General features: G+C 49.2%; 3 protein-coding genes across 3 annotated transcripts; 1 reads left to right on the forward strand and 2 right to left on the reverse strand.

Moving 5' to 3' along the window:
- Positions 1 to 11,358: 11,358 nt before the first annotated feature.
- On the reverse strand, positions 11,359 to 13,917 carry EV420DRAFT_1316062 (uncharacterized protein). The gene is made up of 11 exons (XM_060468675.1): positions 13,780 to 13,917; positions 13,571 to 13,723; positions 13,372 to 13,520; positions 13,273 to 13,301; positions 13,110 to 13,214; positions 12,859 to 13,056; positions 12,544 to 12,801; positions 12,451 to 12,489; positions 12,380 to 12,391; positions 11,885 to 12,330; positions 11,359 to 11,822 (listed from the first exon to the last, which is right to left on the reverse strand). Exons 1-11 carry the CDS (start codon positions 13,898 to 13,900, stop codon positions 11,686 to 11,688), a joined length of 1,647 nt encoding a protein of 548 aa, XP_060323354.1. The 5' UTR covers positions 13,901 to 13,917; the 3' UTR covers positions 11,359 to 11,685.
- Positions 13,918 to 14,394: 477 nt separating this feature from the next.
- Positions 14,395 to 15,829, reverse strand: EV420DRAFT_1583215 (uncharacterized protein). Its single transcript, XM_060474721.1, has 5 exons — positions 15,689 to 15,829; positions 15,085 to 15,631; positions 14,896 to 15,025; positions 14,740 to 14,840; positions 14,395 to 14,682 (listed from the first exon to the last, which is right to left on the reverse strand). Exons 1-5 carry the CDS (start codon positions 15,789 to 15,791, stop codon positions 14,520 to 14,522), a joined length of 1,044 nt encoding a protein of 347 aa, XP_060323355.1. The 5' UTR covers positions 15,792 to 15,829; the 3' UTR covers positions 14,395 to 14,519.
- A 3,718-nt stretch (positions 15,830 to 19,547) lies between these two features.
- On the forward strand, positions 19,548 to 21,755 carry EV420DRAFT_1583223 (uncharacterized protein). The gene is made up of 5 exons (XM_060474722.1): positions 19,548 to 20,411; positions 20,470 to 21,016; positions 21,080 to 21,209; positions 21,265 to 21,365; positions 21,422 to 21,755. The coding sequence occupies exons 1-5, from the start codon at positions 19,664 to 19,666 to the stop codon at positions 21,582 to 21,584; spliced, it is 1,689 nt and encodes a 562-aa protein (XP_060323356.1). The 5' UTR covers positions 19,548 to 19,663; the 3' UTR covers positions 21,585 to 21,755.
- The last annotated feature ends 378 nt before the right edge of the window (positions 21,756 to 22,133 follow it).

Consider the following 22,133-nt stretch of genomic DNA (forward strand, 5'->3'; position numbering starts at 1 on the left):
TCGATCTCCTTGTTTCTCCTCCACCTCCCGATGTCGGAGTCTGGGTCAGTGATCTCGCTCTGGTAGGCGCTCCAGGCTCGGGCCCTTGCCTCGAGGTCGGCCCCGGCTCGTCTTGCCCTTCCAGTGTAGCGAACGGCAGCGGCTCGTATCCGGTTATCGACCTCGGCGTCGGTTGCGTCGGGCTCGAGAGGAAGGTCCCACCAGCCGTTGGGTCCCTGGAGGGCATCCTCTTCTGCTTGACGGATGTGTGCGTCATGCACTCTTCCTCGGTCCATTCTGGCCTGGACTTCTGGGGATTCCCAGGCATCTCGAGGGAGTCGGAGGGACTCGACATACGTGTGATAGAGAAGCGGCCAAGGACGCTGTGAGAGAGGGACGGGGTCGGCGAAGGCTCTCGACGCGACGGACGGTGTCCAATCGGAGACTCCGGCGAGGCGCTCGGCGGCAGTAATTGTCCCAAGTTCTTCGGGGTCGAAGTCTGGGAACTCGCTCCAAAGCTCCCTACTCGTCGGCTCGATCGAGGGGACGGGGGAAGGGAGTATTGGGGCCTCGGTCCTTTCAGGGACCTGGTCGGACTCTGATCCGGGCGCGACTCCGGCCACAGCAGTCGTTTCCCCGTTGTCGGCGTAGACCCAACTGGTGTCGGGGTACCAGGCGACTGGAGGGCCTCTATTGGTTGGCCAGGCCCTTGGTACAGACTGTGGGTGAGTTGGACGGGAGGTAGCCGTGGAGGCTCCGAGGCCAAGCTCTCCGGGATCCTCGTAGAAGTCGTCCTGGCGGCCTCGGTTTCACGCAATTCTGGCGCGATCTCTGGCATCGTCGGCCGCGATTCTCCTGTCGCGGACTTCCTTCCATATGCCTTGGTGTCCCCACCCTGAATGGGCTCCCCCGCTCGAGGAGTCTCCGGTATGGGTGGCATCTTCCTCCTCACTCGGGTAGAGGTCGTTGAGGAGGTCGTCGAGTCGGGTTCTTTCCCACTCGGTGAGCTCGTCCCCTTCGAACTCGGTGTCAGGGCTTTCTTCGCCCTCGACCAGATGCCCGGTGTCTTGTCCTCGGCCTCTGTCGTCGCCAGACTCGCCTTGGACTGGAGACTGGTCAAAAAGACCTGGTAAGGGCAAGTCTCCTCGGTCGAGGAGTACCCCCCGGGTATCGGTGATGTCGATGGAATCTGCTGCTGCGCTGGAGGCGCTTCTGTAGGAGTCGGTGCTCGACTCTGAGGATCGCGAGCTGGGTCGCGATGATGTGTAGAGGGATCCTCCAGATCCCCCGGAGTTGTTGGATTCGACATCTCCGATTGTCTGTTGGGATGCCGAGGGAATGTCGATTACCGGCGGTGGATATGCCGGGGTGCTGGGAATGTAGTGGAGTGGAAGTTGCGCACGAACTCGCCTCTGTTGCTGAAAGCAACGGCGTAGATGGTACAAAGTAATGGAGAAGAAAAAGAGTATAAAAGTCGCGAAGACGGCGAGAATGGATTCTGACCAGGGCATTCATCCGTGGGTCTATCCTCGGTGTAAGTTGACGATTGACCATGCAAGCTGATAGACAGCAAGTACGGTGAGGACGATAAGGAGGGCGATAATCAAACTAAGGTCAGTCTCGTAATTGGATCCGTTCATTAACTGGATTTCGCAGGTTTCGTCGGATGGGGAGCTCGTCACTATTAACAATGCGATTGTTAATATGGAGGCGAGCTGAAGGGCAAGGATGAAGGGTTTAATGTTTTTAGAAATGGCGTAGGAATCCGACCCAGAGTAGCAGGAGAAGTCCTGCAAACACTGGGGATGGGACATATACGCAGGCGAGGAATACTCGAAGAACGGTTACGATAACCAGTCCTAGAGGGTCGTTGAGAAGGAATTGTAGTACTGAGAGCGCCACAACAATGAAGAGAATTATTGGGAAAATGTTGGGCAACGGTACGTCGTTGGGCAACGGAAGACGAGCTTCGGCTAAATGTTAGCCACTAACTCAAATCGACTTAGATCGTACTAAGGTCGCTACTCGCACTTCGGTAGACGACGCTTTAGCAAGTCAAAGGCGACGTAAGTCGATGGGACAGATAGTCACGAAGGACGGAGTTCGATATTAGGTAGATTAAACCTTAGCCGAAGCTGGGGTTCAGACCAGCTGAGGCTCTCCTTAAATACATGTTGCTATGCTAAAAATAGTACTAAGTGCGCAGTCCGTGATGATCGCCTGCGCGTAATCTGGCTGAGTAAGAAAAGAAAAGAAAAGGAAAGAAAAAGAAAAGGAAAGAAAAAGAATAACCGTAACATCTGAGGTTTTTTTGGTTTATTCCCAAGTGGCATAGGTTCAAACCCTGTGGCTTGTGGACGTGTTTTCTGTGTTTGTGTATCTCTGGATCGCATAGGTTAGAACCCTGTGGATCTACGAATGGGTTTTGAAGTGTTCTCTGCTTGGAGCGCAAGGCTTTAAGTCGTGTTAAGTGTATTGTGAAACGTTGTGGACACTTGTGTGTTGCACGCGACGTATTTTGAGGGTTATACGTTCTTGTAGAACATTTGGGGGCTTGCGAAATAATACTTTTGCCTTGAGGCCGAGCGATTCTGTCGCTCACCTCCTGTTCCAAAAGCATTTGGACTTAGAAGATTATTATATTGCTAAGCGCGCTATATTATATTGTAACGTGCAAGGATTATTTCAATACTACTGCTATTGTGTGCTTGTATCACACATCACCCCCGAACTACTGAGGGTTTGTGTGTGTGTGAGTGTGAGTGTGGGTGTGTTAGTGTTATATACGCTAGTGCATTTCTAGCTTGGCGCGCACAGAGCCTCTTCACCGTGGAATGACGTTAAACCAAAGTTGATCACACAGCCCGAGTATTTCACCAGGGTATCCTCGGATATAACTCGCTTTTTACACCATTGCGAATTGTATTTCCAGGTGTTCCCAATGTACTTCACCATGAATGACGAGGGGCAAAATCCGTACCGAATCACTTTCGCCCAGTCATACCTGAGGGGAGAGGCACAAGAATGGTGGACCGACCAATACTATCGATACTGGGATCACCGAGGGCACTGGAGGCTACCATCATGGCAGGAATTCACTGATGACCTCACTGCCCAATTCCGTGAGGTGGCCGAATTAGCGATCTGGAAGCAAAAGTGGAAGAAGGTCCGCCAAGCGGACTTCAAGTCAGCAGTGGAGTTCTTCACGAAGTTCGAGGGGCTAGCTCACAAGTGCGAGGAGTTTGGAGACGAGAAGCAGATGTTCAAAGCCGTGGAAGCCACCATACGCCCCACGGTTCGGAACACGATAATGCACGGGGACAACGCTCGCCTCACCACCTATGCCGAGTGGAAACGCCGTGTCGAGAGAATCGACACCAATTACCGGTATGGCCTCGCCCAGCAGCAAGGCAGTAAGCCCTCCCAGAACCAATCAGGTTCCGGTCGAGGCAATCAAAACCAATCATCAGGAAAGGCAGGAGGATCGGGCAGTTCGAGTGGCGATAAGAAGGACACCACAGGAACCACCTATGGGGGAGCAGGACAGCCGATGGAAATTGACAAGCTGCGGAGCGAGAAGTGATGCTTCAAGTGCAGGAATACCAGGTGGAGCCGGGACCATAAATGTCTAACGGACAAATCAAAATGGATCCCCGTCAAACTCCCCCCACACAAAAAGATCCCCACTCAACGACTACGTCAGCTACTTGCGGAGGCCGAGAAGGAGGAATTAGGAAAGGATACGAAGGTCAAGGAGGTCAAGGACAATGAGTCGTCAAAAGATGAGCTGGCGTCGAAATAAGTGATTCGACGGCGTCGGCAAAGGACTTAGTTTCTAGTGGTACGCATTCATCTGCTGGTTGGGGTTCTCATACATATGTAGGTACACTGTACGAATAATATATGAACTTTTACGCCGCGTTAACCATTGAAGAAACTAAGGAAGAGGAATTGCAAAACGCCAATGGCGTAGGAGGGGATTTCCACCGCTCCACGCAGTCTGCATCTAGCAATGAACCCCTAGGGGCCGTCCCACCTCAGGAACCCCTGCTTGACAGTATGGGGAAAGTTCGGGATGCAACTGAGAGGCCCTCATGTCAAGTCCAGACTAGCGCCAGATGTGGTGGCGGTCGCCCCAGAAGGGAGAATCGGCTGACGACTCGGGCTGGCGGGCCTACCCCAATTGTTCCTCCAGCCAGCGACGGAAAAGCAGCTGAGGCTGGGATGCGGGAGGACCACCTTCACTTAGTAACGGCCTCATCCGCAAAAGGTGAAGACCCTCCAGGGGAGCCAATATGTGTGTGTCCGCGAAGGGTTACCGAGAGTACCGCCAGGTTTAGGAATGAGGATAAGGATGGATCAATTGTGGAGGTTACAATGCCGAGCACAAGCGCCCATGGCCAGAGCCGAACAAAGGGCAGCGCACCCTCCTCCACCAACTCGACGGAAGGTGACCAAGTGCCGCCGAGGGGCCCTCTTTGGCTCAGTGACCAACTGCCACATCAAGGCAAGACACTTTCGGTTTTGCTAGAAGAAGTAGAAGATGAGGAAGCCCACCTCCGGTCCGACATTCCAGTTATGATACCTAAGGGGAAGTCTTCTGTGACCCCTGAACCTGAGGTAGCGCCTGAAGCCAAGAGAGCCATCCTTGACATATACTACGAACCCTTTGGAGTACACTGGACCCGTCGAGCGTTACGACTCGCTAAAGACGAATCAGCCGCGTTCGCCGCCTTAAAACAGTGGATGCATCCGTGTAGGGTCAGGGAGGTGACGGTTGAGTTGTGGGACTCACTCAAAGAGCAACCAGAGACGGCAAAAGAGGCCCGAGACAGGTGGGAGTGGATGGAAGACTTGAAGAGACCCTCCATGTACATACGAGGCAGGAAGGGGCGCAATGTATCCATTGAGGTGCAATTGGAAACCTTGGACACTCAGGACGTATTTGCCCTCAAAGCGCTAGTGGACAGCGGGGCTACAGGAAGTTCTATCGACTGTAATTGGGTTCAAAAACACGGGATTAACCTTAAAAAGGCGGCCTGTCCCATCCCGGTCTACAATGCCGACAGCACTAGGAACAAAGGAGGTGACATCACCGAGTATGCCGAAGTACGGTTACGCATTGGAGACCATGTGGAAAGAATCGAGTTAGCCGTAGTGGACCTGGGTACCATGCCCCTTTTTCTCAGGCATGACTGGCTACAAAGGCACAACCCATTGATCGATTGGGACACAGGGGTGGTCACCCTCGCTCGCTGTGCCTGCCGCAAAATTCCCTTCCATTTGCCGGATACAGATCCCTCCTCACGCTGGGATGAGTACAAAGAGGGAGATACCATCTTGGTAATAGATTTCGAGGAAGCTTTCCACATACGGGCTATGGGGACTAAAGCCAACAAGTTAGCTGCCCAAGCCAACGCTAAGAAGAAGGCAAAATCTTTCGAAGAAATCGTACCAGAAGAATATCGGGAATTTCAAGATGTCTTCGATAAGGAGAACTTTGACGAGTTACCCCTGCGGAAACCCTGGGATCACACCATTGAGCTAATCCCTAATGCCAATGCCAACCTAGACTGTAAAGTCTACCCTCTCAACCCTGTAGAACAGGAGGAATTGGATAAATTCCTTGATGAGAACCTTTCCACTGGCCACATCCAAGCCTCCAAATCACCCATGGCATCGCCATTCTTCTTCGTGAAGAAGAAAGATGGAAAGCTTCGCCCAGTACAGGATTATCGAAAGCTTAACGAGATGACCATTAAGAACCAATACCCGCTACTGCTGATTGGGGAGTTGATGGACCGGTTGAAGAGGGCCAAGTACTTCACCAAATTGGATGTACGCTGGGGCTATAATAATGTCAGGATCAAACAGGGGGACGAATGGAAGGCGGCATTTCGAACCAACCGCGGCCTCTATGAACCCCTGGTGATGTTTTTTGGGCTCACCAATTCCCCGGCCACCTTTCAGTGGATGATGAATGACATTTTCAAGGACCTCATAGTGGCTGGAGAGGTGTCTGTCTATCTGGACGACATCCTCATCGCCTCCAAGTCAAAGGAGGACCATTGGCGCATTGTACGAAAAGTATTGAAGATCCTTCGAGATAACAAACTCTTCCTGAAAGTGGAGAAGTGTGAATTCGAAGTAGAGGAAATGGAGTACCTGGGAGTAATTATCAGCAAAGGGAAAATCAGGATGGACCCGGTGAAAATTGCCGGTTTATTGGATTGGCCAGTCCCCCACAAGAAACAGGAGCTACAATCGTTTTTAGGCTTCTGCAATTTCTACCGATGGTTCATTCGTGACTATAGCAAACACGTCCAACCCTTGACCTTACTCACAGGCAAAACTGAATGGAAGTGGGGTCCAGCACAGCAGGGAGCTTTTGAGAAGCTTAAAGAACTGTTCCGAGAGGATGTGGTACTAGCCATTCCTCTCGATGAAGGAAGGTTTAGAGTGGAAGCAGATTCGAGTGAAGGGGCAATAGGAGCAGTACTATCCCAGCTACAAGACGATAAATGGCATCCAGTAGCATTCCTCTCCAAGGCCTTATCGACGACGGAGCGCAATTACGAAATATATGACAAGGAGCTCCTTGCCATCATGATCGCGTTAGAAGAATGGCGCCAATATCTTATGGGGGCTCGGGAAGACTTTGAAATTTGGACGGACCACTCCAACCTCCAATACTTCCGTAAACCCCAAAAGCTCAACCGACGACAAGCGCGGTGGGTGACAGAGTTGGCGGAATACTGGTTCTCGCTACATCACAAGCTGGGGGCTCAGAACCGTAAAGCCGATCTCCTATCCAGACGAGCGGACCATGACCAAGGCAAGGGGGATAACAGGGACATGACTGTACTCAAGGCCAAACATTTCCGGGCTTTGATTATGCCCACCCAGGAGGAGCTACACGAGAAAATCAAGCTGGCCACTCACAACCCCAGGAAGTGGGACCGAGGAATCTCCGACTCTCTGAACCATGAGAAGGGGATCTCCCAAGACCAAGGAATGCTCTGGTACGACGGACGCATCTATGTTCCAATGGATCGGAGGTTACGAGGAGAAATCATAGCGCTGCAGCATGACCACGTAACCGCTGGACATCCTGGTATAGAGAAGACCAAGGAACTTGTCCTACGAGACTACTGGTGGCCCAGAATGCGCAGGGAGATGGAGTCGTACGTAGGCAGATGTGAAGTTTGTCAACAAACCAAAGCAGATTGTCGCCTGAAGAAAGCTCCTCTTCATCCCAACGAAGTGCCAATGAGGCCATGGACCCACATTTCCGTCGACATGATCACCAAGCTCCCTAACTCAAAGGGGGTACGACTCTATCCTCGTCATAGTGGACAGGTTTTCTAAAACCATAATTCCAATCGCCTGCACCGAGGAACTCACCTCTCTCGGTTTTGCCAAAATCCTACGAGATCACATCTACATACTGTATGGAGTAATGCCTGAGAAAGTCATCTCGGATAGGGGGACTGTCTTTGTGTTGAAGTTCATGAAGGAATTCTACACCCTTATTCAGGTCACAGGTAACCCTTCTACAGCCTACCATCCTCAAACAGATGGACAGACAGAGCAGGTTAATCAAGAAATAGAAAAATACCTCAAGATGTTCATAAACTATCGACAGGATGACTGGAGTGAATGGCTACCACTAGCCGCATTCACTCACAACAACTGAAAGCATTCAGCAACAGGTTTTTCCCCGTACAAAGTAGTCTTCGGGAGGGACGGACAGGTCATTAAAACCACCCAATGTCCTGACACCATTCCGGCTGCCATGAAGTTGGTTCAAGGGATACAAGAGGTGCAGGAAAAGGCAAAAGAATCTCTGGAAAAGGCGGCAGAATCCATGAAAAAGTCTTATGACAAGCATAAAGACAAAGCTGTGAAATACCAAGTTGGTGACAAGGTGTGGCTGGATTCTACCAACCTAAACCTCCCTCGTCCCACAAGGAAACTCAGAGATCGACGAGTGGGACCATTCTCCATCGTCGCCAAAAAGGGCACCTCCACCTATGAACTTAAACTCCCAGCAGGTTGGAAGATCCACAACCAATTCAATGAATCCCTCCTGTCACCATACCACGCTCCTGAATTCCCTAATCAACCATGTCCAGAAAGACCACCTCCAGAGTTAATCGACGACGAGGAAGAATATGAGATTGAGGAGATTGTGGAACAACGAGACAAGGTTGTCGGCAGAGGACGAACCCGTCGCACCATAACCGAATATCTGGTCAAGTGGAAGGGATACCCATCGGAGGAGAACTCCTGGGTGAAACGATCGAACATGGCCAACGCGGAGACACTGGTCAATGAGTATGAGGCGAGGGTCCAGCGGATAAAAGAAAAGATCACACGAGCCGATGATGGACTATCGTACAACGGTAGTACCTAACAAGACTCTTATCCCTCTTCTCCTTCGTCATCCGCTCTCGAGGTCTTAGCCCAAAACTGGCATCCCACATTCAATCCAGAACTCGAACCTGACTTCCTACAAAACAAGTGGCCTACCGTAACCACGGACGAAGCCGATGGAGTATCAATTATAGAAACAAATGACACAGAGGAAGAGGTAAACCTCCAAAACCTCCAACAAATCCACAAAAACTGGGATTGGGAATCAGACATGGAGGAGGAAGACACACTCTCCTTCTATTCTCAATCAAGAAAATCATCGTCAGAAGAGGAGTGGCAGTCAGATGACTCATTCGGGATGAACGAGTCTTAAAGGGGGGGTAATGTTACGGTTTATTCATTTTTCTCTTTTGTTTCTTTCCTTTTGCTTACCTTTCCTGCTTATGCTACATGATTCTCTCGTACGATCGCAACAGACTTGTTCTCACAGTACTATTATTAGTCTACGCATCGTGTATTTAAGTAGAGCCTCAGCTGGTCTAAACCCCAGCTTCGGCTAAGGTTTAATCTACCCAACTCAAAGCTCCTTGTTTCGTGACTATCTAAGTCCTCAATAAACTCTCTTTTATCTCCTTTGACCTCTAAGAGTATCGTCCACTGAAGTGCGAGTGGCGATCCTTAGTTGATCTAAGTCGATATTAGTTGGTTGTTGACACCTCGGCTTTCCTTATTACATCATATTGCTTCTATTAGTGTACATGGCATGTAGATAAATAGGTAGACGAATGACGATGACCCTCGCCTGTTTGCGAGGGTTCCCTGCTATATCCGGGTGAGCGGCTGGAGAATTACCGCTTATCTTAACACAAACAGGCATCATAACCCACAGTCCTTGTTGCTCTCGTTCTCTGTGCTGACTCTCGAGACTATCGCTACACTGCCACCCTGACACTGGTGTCGAGATCACCTTTGTCACTTGCTAGACCACGAGATGGTCTGGTCGTTTGCTTTGCTGGTCCATGAGACAGTCCGGCTGTTCACTTTTCTGGTCCACGAGATGGTCCAGTTGTTCGTTTTTTGCTCTCCACATTCGTTGTTTGCCACGTCGAGATCGCCTATAGAGCAAAATGTCGGATGAGTTGTTTGGTGCATGTTTTCCCAAGTTATCGGTCGGAAACTTTGTGGAATGGCGAGTGATGATGGAGGCCAAGCTCACATGTTGGAAGCTCTGGACCGACATTGTTGAGATTGAGGTTGATGAAGATGGAAAGTCGGAGTCGGAGATCTTGGCGGAGGTCACAGCAAAGTTGAAGGTGCGTGATAAGCAGAAGATGGCAGAGGCAAGGGCTGAGATGATTTTGAGGGTAGATGTCGGGCAGCTGGTGCACATGGACTCGAAGGACCCACGGGAGATCTGGGGGAACTTGCAGACTGTGCATCGTGCACAGGGCTTTGCAATGAGCTTGTCCTTGCGAAGGAAGTTCTTGACGGCGAAGATGCTTGAGGGCCAGGGCATGGAGGCTTGGGTTGGGAAGATCAGGCGAATGGCGAAGGCGATGGAACTAGCTGGTATCGATGTCAGCGACCAAGACTTAATCCTCGCGCTCACCATGGGACTCCCCCCTTCCTATGAAAATGTCATCATCAACTTGATGCGACCCCTCCCAACCAGCTCACACTCTCAAACGTGATTATTCGCTTGCTGAACAAAGAAACGTGCCAAGCATCGCTTGCTCCTGAATGTTCGGAGAAGGATAAGGATGGGATAGGTGATGATGATGAAGTTGCGGCGGTGGCCTTTCGCGGTGGCAAGGCATCCAGGGGCCTGAAGGGAAACAGTCAAGTCGAGCTCACTTGCTTTTTCTGCGATAAGGCTGGGCATTTGAAGGTGGATTGTGAGGAGAGGGCAAAGTGGTGGAAGTCAAAAAAGGGGAAGATTGTGGCAGCAGACTTCACCGGGTTGGCTTATGAGAGTGACTCCAATGTCACTTTCTAGGTTACTCTTTCCCACCATGGTGTTCACCTTCTGGAGGTGTAGATTGTATGTTTTCTCCTCTCATTTTTCTTTTCTTTTCTTGGGATTGATGCATGAACTTGCGGGGGTGTGTTGGAATGTCAAGTGTCATGCATCATGGTGCAGTCGACGTCGGGATCTTCAGTAGGAAGCACCGTTCATCTGTTCTCCTCCTCGGCTTTCCTTATTACATCATATTGCTTCTATTAGTGTATATGGCATGTAGATAAATAGGTAGATGAACGATGATGACCCTCACCTGTTTGCGAGGGTTCCCTGCTATATCCGGGTGAGCGGCTGGAGAATTACCGCTTATCTTAACATTTACTGCATTGGCATAGGCTTATATTATCCATACAAGCTCGAGGCTTGGTGTGAATATGCCATCAGCGGCCGGTTCGGTGTCTCAGCAATGCCCAGATCTTTGCGGACCCAACACGGATGTTCTCAAAAAGTACTTGTGAACAGCCTGTTACAGTACAGCAGCAAGTACTAGTAGATGCAGGTACACCTATAAGGATGTATGAAAGTACCTGGAGATGGAGAAAAGACTAGGTGTGTGTCAAACAGGTACCTGTTTTAGCTGACCTCCTGTAGTACCTGTATGCAGATAATTTTTGTACACTATAACCACGATAGTTGTGCTTGAAATTTTTAATGATGTTTACTTCACCGGGTTACTAACAGCAGAGAAGCGAAAGAATATTGTAATGAAAGAGTCTTCCAGCTGATACTTCAAGTAGTTATAGATCGCATAGAGCCTCATTGTCATTTACTGCAATTTTGTTGCTAGTAGATGCTGGCAATGAGAGAGCAAAAGTTCGGAAGACAACCATTTGGCAAATGCCAAGCACAGCAGGCATTCGGCCGACGGTACTCTCGGCCCGACAGCAACTACAGGTATCGGATAGCCGCTCGGGAGCTCGTCAAGCCCAAGCAATGGCACCACAATTACATCCCATTACACTTCCGAGTCACCCCGTGATTCTACCTCAACTCCACAAATATCTGAGCCTCCTTGCAGTTTCTTCACCAAGATGACATTCTGAATTTATCCGATGCCTCTACGAATAGGTCTATTTCACCCTTGCCGTTGAAGTCGGCCGTTGAAACAACGATGGAAGAGTCAAAGGTATGGTACTACATTACTACATTTATTCAAACCCTGCCAATTATTACTCATCAGCACCTGTGCGCACATACATACCCACCAATGCCGTCGGCAGAGTTACTATCTCTTCGTTTCCTGTTGCAACCTAAATACATCAACATTAGCCACTCATGCGTGGTCGATAACTACGGTTTGACACACACTTTCAAAAGATAAATTCTGCATCCCGAATTTTGTCTTCGCCTAACTTGATGTGAGCAGGAGGTTCACCTCTCATATTCAGATCCCGTCTCCAGTCCGGCTTGGGTCGCATGAATGCTACCTTCTTTTGTGAAATATCGCCTAAAATTGAAAATTGGGAAGCAACATCACAAAAGATTGTTCAAGAAAGAGAAACAACGCACTGATTCCAAGATACACTTGGACATCATTTTTGGCCGAGAACATCAAATTAAAGATGGGAATGTGCGCTTCCCTGGTTTGCCCATTCCCAGGTTCACGATCGAACACCTCCAGCATCTCGCGGATATACACTTTCCCCTCACCAGGATCTAGGCCCATTCTGGATTCAATATCTTGCCAGACATCTTCGAGTTTGAAAACTCCAGCTCCTGTAGTTCTGAACTTGTCGAGACAATTCTTTACGGACGGGACGTACTCGACTTCTTGATATACGATGTGTGTTCGGCCTCGTGATACATCGCGTACTAGTCCAAGAGCGTTTACAAAGCATTCCACTATCTCCGGCCTAAAATTGTCTCTGTAATGCATCCAATCTTGGGATTGTTGTGCTGCGAAAGCACTTATTCCCTCAAGCTCTGCTGTTCTCTTTAAATATGCCGCAGCTTCTCTGAAATTGGCATTAACATCATATTTCGTGATCGAGCCAATACATTCACCTGCAGTATACCCTAAATTATTCAGGCGCGTCATTAGTTCTTTCATAACGCAAATATAATGGAAAATGTACTTATGGGAGGGCCAATCCTTTTTCTGGCACTCTGCAGAACTTGGAGCCATGACCTCAGAATTACACAAGAAGAAAACCGGAGTTATCACTGACCAGTAAAATGTACGCTGGCAAGCCTTGCATAGCGCCAATTTCACTTGGGGTTCGCGCGCACGGCAGTTTCGGCAGTTCCTAGTTTCACGAATTTGTGTTTTCAACGTCGCCTTCCTATGATCCAGCCACTTTGATCCCCCAAGGCCTGTGAAAATTGGATCCACGGCTGGATCAATATCCGTGGTGAACATTTGTACCAAAACGGAATCACTGAATTCATGCGGATGCTTCTTGAACCATCTGACCAGCCATATCTCCCTAAAGACCTTCTCAGGCAACATCACTAGTAGAGACAGTCACGACGGTTCGACATACAGTTTCTGCGCTTCGTCGTCTTCCCCAAGTCTCCGAAGTACACGGGCAAGATACACCTTTGCCTCGACACGATAAAACGTGGTTAGAGAGCCCGAGTCTAACGTTATGTCGTTCATCACACGTGATAGCGCTGCTTTTGCTTCAACGTCGTCCGTTCTTGCCCGTGCGAGGCATGCAGCAAACGAAGCGTATAATCCCCTTTGAGAAACGATCCATATGGAGATGACGCGGCTATGATTGTGGGTACGCACGGATTTATAAGGAAAATATCGGACTGTCCACTACGTTCTTTGTCCGCCTCCATGGAACACCGAATATAGCGGAGAGCTTCTAGTGGTTGGTTGATTTTGGGTTTACTACAATTTCATTGTCAAGGAATCAGAGGTGAGGTGTTACGCCGGAATAGATACTCACAGAAGGTGATCGGCTATCTTGGAGCGACAGGTCTCAAGCTACGCAATCAGTAAGTACACGAAGAAATCTCTGGGTTGTAATGGAACACTTCACCAAGATGTACCGTTCTGTGTCAATGGTTACACCGTTACCTTGCCCCTGCGGCGCGAGAAGAGCGAAAATCTTCAGTTGCTCGTCCGAAGCTTCCAGATAGGCGCGAATCGACCATCCGAGAGACCAAATGCATTGTGGTAATATATCCTCGGGAACTGTATACTATAATAGAGAGGGATATGCCTAGAAGCGACATAGAACTTACCATCCTCCACAGAGCAGAAAAAGCTGAACTGAAAGAGCTGAGGAAGCTTAAAGTTGTACCACAGGGCCGGTGGGATGGGCCCTGTAGCAGCCTCACCTCTAGCATTTTGAAGAACAATTCGAGGCGGTATTGGAGCGTCCATGACTTCGGTAACTGCTCATTATCACAGGTCAGAACAACGTGTAGAGGTATCAGATAGCGCATATCACCTTTAGCAGCCTGGCTCCGAACCAAAGATAGATCGGGCATCTTGTAGTCCACAGAGAGATTGAAGCCATTTATATATGCTCGCGGAGCGTTTTGCGAGGCAGAGGTTGATGCTAGGTCCATCGCGTGAGAAGTCAAGATGACACTTTGCGATGCGTGTGGGAAACAGAGGATGCCAGTGGATCAGTCGGTCCGGAAAAGTTGGTCTGATGACGGAACCAGTATTTCACGCCACGTCGTTTTAGCCTAAAGGTTATCTACTCTAGAAAACTCGAAAAAAAACGCTGATGATGTGAGCCGCGGCCGTATTGGCATTTACACCTAGTCACAGACTCACCGAACGGTTTCTCATTGGGATTCTTTAAGAAGACAAGAAACTAGTTATCGGCGGTTACTGGATTCAGCGCTGATGCGATACAGCCCCTCAGTCTTGCTACGGACGCTCAACTTGCTGAAGGTATTCCTCCTAAGAGTTGGACCGAGACTCCGAGAACGACTAAAAGGAGAGATGAGATTATGTTCGGATTGCATTTGACGATGTGTGCTAAGGTTAATCGTGCAAGGTATCTGACGTTCAGTCTTGAAATGACTCTGCCGGTATGTGGGTGCGAATGGAAGAAGCGAAAGATGACCCAAGATGCATTGATGGTCCGATGGAATTCGAGTAGCGGGCAATATACATGACCAGTTTGATGAATGAAATAGTACAAAAGATTGCCGGGCAAAGTCGGGTAATTGTTAGTTAAGTGCGCGAGACACGAGTCACTTTCTTCAAAATGTCTGCGCCGTGTGGAAGCCGACCGCTCGCCACCAAGTCTATCATCTTTTCCCACTCGTCCCTTACCGTAGAATTCGTAAAGTGATCCAACAAGACCGTCAATTCCGTATCAAATATCTCAGGGTAACTAGAACGACGGGCGCGTCAGCACACCTAATGATACCTTCCAAAACCAATAACATACTCTTTAGTGAACTTCGAGAAGATTTCCGTGATGATATTCGCTGGCCCGAGCTGAGAGCGTAAATTGTCGAATGCGTGTTCCTTCAGACCCTCATGGTTGGCCTAGTTGAGTATATGGGTTCAGATACTTCGGTAGAAGAAACGAGCAACACCGTACTTTGACTGCAAGGCGGTACATTGATTTCGGAGAACATGCGTCACCGACGTTGTACGAGCGACCACCGCTGGATTTGAGCGGGATGAAAGCGACCTCCTTGGTATACATGTATACCATCAAGGCTCGGAAGCTAAAAGGTTGGTGGATTGACGTCAGTTATTGTGCAAGCAGAGATGTAGGGTTACGTACGTCCTGAAAGCCACGTCGTTAACCAATACCAGGCGTGGAAGCGACGTCGTAGGTTTATCTTGAGGCTCCGCTGTAGCGGCTAGGTAATCTTCCACACGATGATTCGTAACCTCAGCAAACCGATCCATGGATTCATCGCAGACGGGAGATTCTGCCTTTTCAGATTCACAAACACTAATACAATCAGATTTTCCTCGGGACTGAGTGTCGATTGAGTCAAGAGAGCGATAACTCTTGGCCGGTGATTTTTTGCAAGATGTAGCAGATAAGGGTGGCGAGTCGAATATCGATGCTGCATATGACTTTTCACCGCTACAAAATTCGCGTGGCGCGGGCTGGACTGTATCTAGGTCTGTGATATTGACTGGAGATAAGGCACGGGAAAGTGCTTCCGGTTGTGGTTCTATGGTCGCGCTGTTAGACATTGGAGGGACGTCGCAAGGGGGATCCTCGTCCTCCAAGTCAGATTCGAAATCACTGTCTTCATCATATGGATACTGGCAGGTGACAGGCGGTGATTCATCCTCAGCGTAAGAATCGTTGATATCTGAAAGAGAATGTGATATTAACATTCGTAATAGAAAGCAACCCAGACGAAACTTACAGCTTTCCAAGAAGGCACTACGGCCCTTCAAAATACTACTGCTTGCATAAATGGGACGACGGTGAGACACGGACGTCTCCCCATACTTACGCGTAAAAGGCATAAATTTGACGTCGACAGGAAAGTTGCCTTCGAGCGTGGCTCTGATGGCCTTCGACATAGGCTCAGAGATCGTTCGGGGGACTTCAGAGGAAGGCTCTGAGCCCGAAAGGGACAAGGTGATGACCAGATCAATGAAGAGTTCGCCCAATGGAAGAGTAATATCACAGCGTCCTATCGAGATAGTGTTTTGATCTGGGGACATACAGCCCTCTCGGTTATTCTCTAGCACCGCAAGAACGCAACCTTCCCTCCTAAATGATGCTTGAATCGAATAGCTTCCGGGTGGAAAGCCTGCCGGGCCTAATTGAAGCAAGGCGCGCACTACGACAATGCTGGGCATTTTCCCCTTCTTTATCTTCTGCTTCATCAAGGAAGTCGGCTGACAAAGATTAAGACCGAGACTCCATCCCATGCCACATGCAGGGCTAGAGAGAAGCCGGAAATCATTCTCACCTATGAGGACGAATGTGGACTTGATTTGTAGCGGATTCGTGGACCACTGCTCTCGTCCCACCAGATCTAGGCGAATGTTCGGAGCTGAAGATGGACGAGGAGAAGATGAGGGAGGTGGATTCGCTGCTGATGTTGGTGTTGGTACCGGCCCAAGGTCCCAATAAGGAACGGCCAGGTCCACAGCTGAAACATGGCAAGACATGCGCTGTGGAGTTGGTGACAAGTTTGGGGTGCAAGCGCTCGCCTCCGCAGTCCCTGGCTTCAGCTGGCATAGGTCCTTTGGCTTCGCAGAAATCACTGCTGGGGCATGTCGATGTTTCTGCCTCAAAGACGACAGGTAAACACCAGCATGTATTTGTGTAGATGTTTCTGCAAGTAAACACCGGATTGTAATTACATGAAGAAATACTATCAGTTTTTCCTACCATTCCTATTTCCGTATTCATGCCAGTGTTTTTGCAGTAAAATACCCAAATAAGTACACGACATCATTTGGTCCATGTTTCCTCGCCTGTGTTTTTGTGTAAATGACATTTTGTATTTCATACATGTGTTTCCGAAGTGTTCTTTGTCCCAAAAACACTCAAGCAACAACACCATGTGTTATGGTTGGTGTTTCTTGTGGTGTTTATGGTGAGAAATACCCGGTCTTTCCTTTGTTCTGCAGGTGTTTCCTACCATAAACACCTCAAAGAAACACCAATCATAACACATGGTGTTGTTGCTCGGGTATTTTTGGGACAAAGAACACTTCGGAAACACATGTATGAAATACAAAATGTCATTTACACAAAAACACAGGCGAGGAAACATGGACCAAATGATGTCGTGTACTTATTTGGGTATTTTACTGCAAAAACACTGGCATGAATACGGAAATAGGAATGGTAGGAAAAACTGATAGTATTTCTTCATGTAATTACAATCCGGTGTTTACTTGCAGAAACATCTACACAAATACATGCTGGTGTTTACCTGTCGTCTTTGAGGCAGAAACACCGACACACCCCAGCAGTGAATAGGAGAAGGTGGATCTCGAATGCTCCAGGACATCATGATAGTCAAAAGGAGAGAACGTAGCGGACTGAAGTAACGCTGCAAGTCAGCCACGAGGCCATAGATTTGGGGTCGCTTCGAATGAGCGCCGACACAGTATGTACAGACACCGAAAGCGTATCTATGATCAATCATAATCAGCATCTTTACACGCGCATACATGCAGTGAATTTACGTTGTAGCATGATCCTCAAGTCCATGCGGTACTGCCCGGTTACGGCGAGGATAGACCTGGACTTCAAGGTAAGAGGTAAGAGATGACTACTAAAGTCGTCATCAACAAGTAAATGTATCGAGCCAGACAGAGCTCATGATCTCGACACGAAGTACGTCACAGGCTGAGGGAGTGTGAGTACCCGGGAGTGTAGTGCAGAGTATTTCAATGGGACGGTCTATATCCATGTTTTTTAGATCAATTATATCTGGAGGAATCAGCAGGCTCACCTCGGCAGCGGTAGTTGCCCCACGCTCATCCTGTGTGTGTGCGACAACCTTAACCCAGTCTTGATCCAATTCGACGCCCTCCTAGCTTCCAAAATCTATCCCTTCTAATCCTCAGGGAAAGCATCTACGCGTATCGTCGCGCAAGTATAAATCCCTAGATTCCTGGTCTCGATCGCCAGGAGGATAAATGGGAAGGGAGTGTAGCGGTGTCACCAGCAGCACTATTGATGCGGCTTTGAATTCATAGAGGTGCGAGCTTGAGGGCAAGAGAGACGACGTGAGATATAAGGGGCAGAGAAATAGCAACGAACCAACTCACAATGTTCGACCGTTTATTGATATCCAGTGTCCACCTTGTTACTAGCGACCCTTGACTAGTGTCAAATCCCAGAGTGCGGATACTGCCCAATGACATGTCAGCTCTTGAAAAAATAGTGAACATAGACGACGAACCTTGGAGAAGGAGACTCATCCTGCCAAACGAGGAGTTTTTAGCGCTATTCCCACTTGATTACTACCTCCTCATCCTGTCCACAGACGACGACTCGCATCCCATCCAAGTGACTCCTCGACGCGTGTCGGTTTGAGTGGGTGGTGTCGAGGACGCGACACGTCTGATGAGCTGGTTGCTGTGACGGAGAATCAAAGGATGTGCCCTCGAATGGCTCTGCACTCGGTGCGTCCGGCTTCAAATTCGGTGGTTTTCGTCTCCTCTCGAGAGCACCGGCGAAGTTGGCAGCAAACCGTGGGTCAAAGGGGATATGGTCGAATCCGTCCTGAGAATCAGAGAGGTTGACGGTAATTTGCGAATGCTCAAGGGCGACGGCGGCTTTGGCATCCGAGCTTTGCCTTTCCTCATCTTTGCGGCACTACCCCTCCTCGCCCTCCTCGTTCCGTCCTTTTCTCCACCGGAAAAAGTAAAAGCTTCCCCTTCAGCATAACCCTCGAGCGGACTAAGGTTGCATGTACAATTCAGAGCGGTCCTTCCAAGGCGTCGACAGTTTCGAGTTTCGTAGCATTAAGAATGGGTACGATACTACGTGAAGATATAGACTATAGTCGCACAAACGCCAAACAAAGATACTCACCCGAAGAATCACGGTCGAACATGCTCCCTCAACGATTGCTCCGACATAGCTTTCGGTTATATACAGAGTGAGCCCAGCAGCGATGTATGCCCATAGAAAGCTAGATATAAATGAGTGCCGGCAGGACCAATGAAAACCGCTACGTACCTGGTTCATCTTCCCTCCGACTGCATAACCGAACACTGGCTGGTGACTTTTGTAGCAAATGTAGAACGGGAAGAGGTGTTGGCCTGGCGTCGCACTGCGAAGTTGCCGTTCGAGGCGATTCTCAAGTAAGGCTCGCCATGACTTGGTTTTCCTGGATGAAGTCGAACGGAATAGCATGGTGGTGGAAAGTAAAGGGTGGACGGATGTGCGCGGGAGGGAGGTGGCACGCAAAGGGACGAAGACGAAGGTACTCTGTGGGTGTACGAGGGAACAGTCGTGGGTGTACGGAAAGGAGGGGAGAGACGGAGGGATTTTAGAGAGGTGAGCAGATTCCTGGAAGCAACAGTCGAGAGTCGGATGCGGGTAGCAAGGTCAAGAGATGGGAGGGCAAGGGCCCATACAGTAAGGTCATGACGTTGTTCTCGTTATCGGCGAATAGAGGGAAAACAAGTACGCACGGACCAGTAAGCCGCTCTCCATCAAATGACCAAGCAGCGTTACATCATAGTGACTCTATAGTTGCCGAGGTTAACTACCGCCGGCCGATGATGCTGAGTCGATTCCGAGTCGTTGTCTGTACTATGTAAGCGCTTATTCGAAGCAACCCCAAATTTACAGGCCTCATGGCTGACTTGCAGCCTTACTTCAGGCCACTCACGACCGCTAACTTCTTCCCGCGTCCACTATGTCGTGGATTATACGAGATCCACCGTCTCCCCCTCCTGTTAACTCGTCGGAGCTGGAGAATCATGCATACTACTCGAAGCCAAGCTCTCCACTGCCTCCAGGGATGCATCCCCCTCCCCAACCTTCTTTTTCACCTCCGACTCTCAGACTAGATTTGATGGAAGAGCAGTGGTCTATGAATCCGCTACAAATCAAGTCAACCTTTTCTACAGTGGGAACCGGCATTCAATCACTCTCCAGCCCTGCGTGCGGCATGGGGTGGAGTTTCAATCTTGATCTGTCGCCTTCTTACCTGAAAGATGGTGCCGATGTCGTTCAGGTGCATGCCTCGCTTCAGTCAAGCCCTGTGGGCTTTCAGCCTGGGACCTTATCGAGTCGTGCGTCCTTTAGGAGGGGGGATCGTGTCCTTGCAGTACTGGAGAATGATCAGTGGTTTGATTTCTGGCTGCAAGCTCAAGGACAAAACACCATCTCGCTCGGGAGCTGTGATATCTCTCTTCCATTGGGCGAGCTCTTCATTGATCTGGTCATCACCGTACTCCTTCAATCAGACTCAGAGGCAGACCCTCGAAAATTCTCTCTGCCGATGTCGAAAGCCATCAGAGCCACGCTCGACGGCAACTTTCCTATTGACGTCAAATTTATGCTTTTTACGCATAAATATGGGAAGACGTCAGTATGTAACCGTCGTCCCGTTTATGCAAGCACCAGTATTTTGAGGGGCCGCAGAGCGTTCTTTGAGAGCTGTAAGTTTCGTCTAGATGCTACTTTCTTTTATAAATGTTAATATACATCTCTTTCTAGATATCAACAATTCTCACCTTGGAGATGATTCTCCGCCCGGCATTTACCAGTATCCCTATGATGGAGACAGTGATCTCGAATCTGACTTGGATGAGGATCCACCCTGCCACGTCCCTGGAATGTCTGACAGCATTACCAGAGAACCGCGACCGGAATCACGTTCCCCTGCCTTAGCTCCTATCAATATCACAGACCTCGATACAGTCCAGTCCGCGCCACCCGAATTTTCTAGCGGTGAAAAGTCGTCTGCAGCATCGATATTAGAGGCAGACGCTGATTTGCCACCCTTCTCTGTCACGCCTCGCAAAAAGTCGTCGACCAAGAGCCTTCGTTCTCTTGCTTCAACCGACTCTCTATCCTATGGAAAATCTAATAGTATCTGCGTTTCTGAGTATGAGAAGGCAGAGCCTCCCATCTGCGATGAATCTATGGATCGGTATGCGGAGGTTACGAATCATGGTACAGAAGAGTATAGAGTAGAGCCTCAACAGAAAGCCCCAACGACGGTTCCACATCCAGTGTTGGTTAACGACGTGGCTTTCAGGACGTACGTAACCCTGCATCTCTGCCTACCCAATAATTAACCCACATGGCTCCGACGCCCGTTTAGTTTCCGAGCCTTGATAGTATACATGTATACCAAGGAGGTCGCTTTCATCCCTCTCAAATCCAGCGGTGGGCGCTCGTACAACGCCGGTGATGCATGTTCTCCGAAATCAATGTATCGCCTTGCAGTCAAAGTATGGTGTTGTTACTCGTTTCTTGTATCGAAGTATCTGATCCCATACGCTCTAGGCCAGCCATGAGGGCCTAAAGAAACACGCATTCGACGATCTACGTTCTCAGCTCAGGCCTGAAAACATTGTTACGGAGATCTTCTCGAAGTTCACTACAGAGTACGCCGTTGGTCTTTGAAGTTAACACCGGATCGCTGATGCACTCGTCGTTCTAGTTACTCTGAGATATTCGAAATGGAATTAAAGGTCTTGTTGGATCACTTTACCAATCCTACGGTAAGGGTCGAGTGGGAAAGAATGATAGACATGGTGGCGACCGGTCAACTTCCACACGGCGCAAACATTTTGAAGAAAGTAAATCGTGTCTTGCGCACTTGATTAATAATTACCAAACTCCGTCCAGCGATTTTTAGGGCTCGTTCTTCTTCAGATTAGTCATGTGTATAGCTACTCGAATTACTCAAATCCATCGGACCATCACGCGTCACCTTTCGCTTCTTCCATTCTGACCCACATACCTATCAAACGAAAGCCATTTGAAGACTGAACACCAGATGCTTCATACGACCCTCCTGCATAACCGATCACTGGCTTATGACTTTTGTAGTGGAACGAGAAGAGGAGTTGTACTCGGCCTCACACTGCGAAGTTGTCATTCGAGGTAATTCTCAAGGCTCACCGTGACAAGTTGGTTTTCGAACGGAATAGCATGGTGGTGGTATTACCGGGCCCCGGCGCGATGTCCCAATAAGGAACGGCCGGTGGCTGACGAGTGACATTTTCCCACGGTACTCTCAACTGCAAAAACCGAGTATTCATAGGATTGCGAACAGATGTAGTACGCAACATAATCATATCGCCAAGGACCATTCAGAATGGCTATGGGACCAGATGGGGCAATAGTTCTCCTGACCAATGACATTCCTA

Source organism: Desarmillaria tabescens, assembly GCF_030435595.1.
Source record: "Desarmillaria tabescens strain CCBAS 213 chromosome Unknown EV420scaffold_82, whole genome shotgun sequence".
Lineage (NCBI taxonomy): Eukaryota > Fungi > Basidiomycota > Agaricomycetes > Agaricales > Physalacriaceae > Desarmillaria > Desarmillaria tabescens.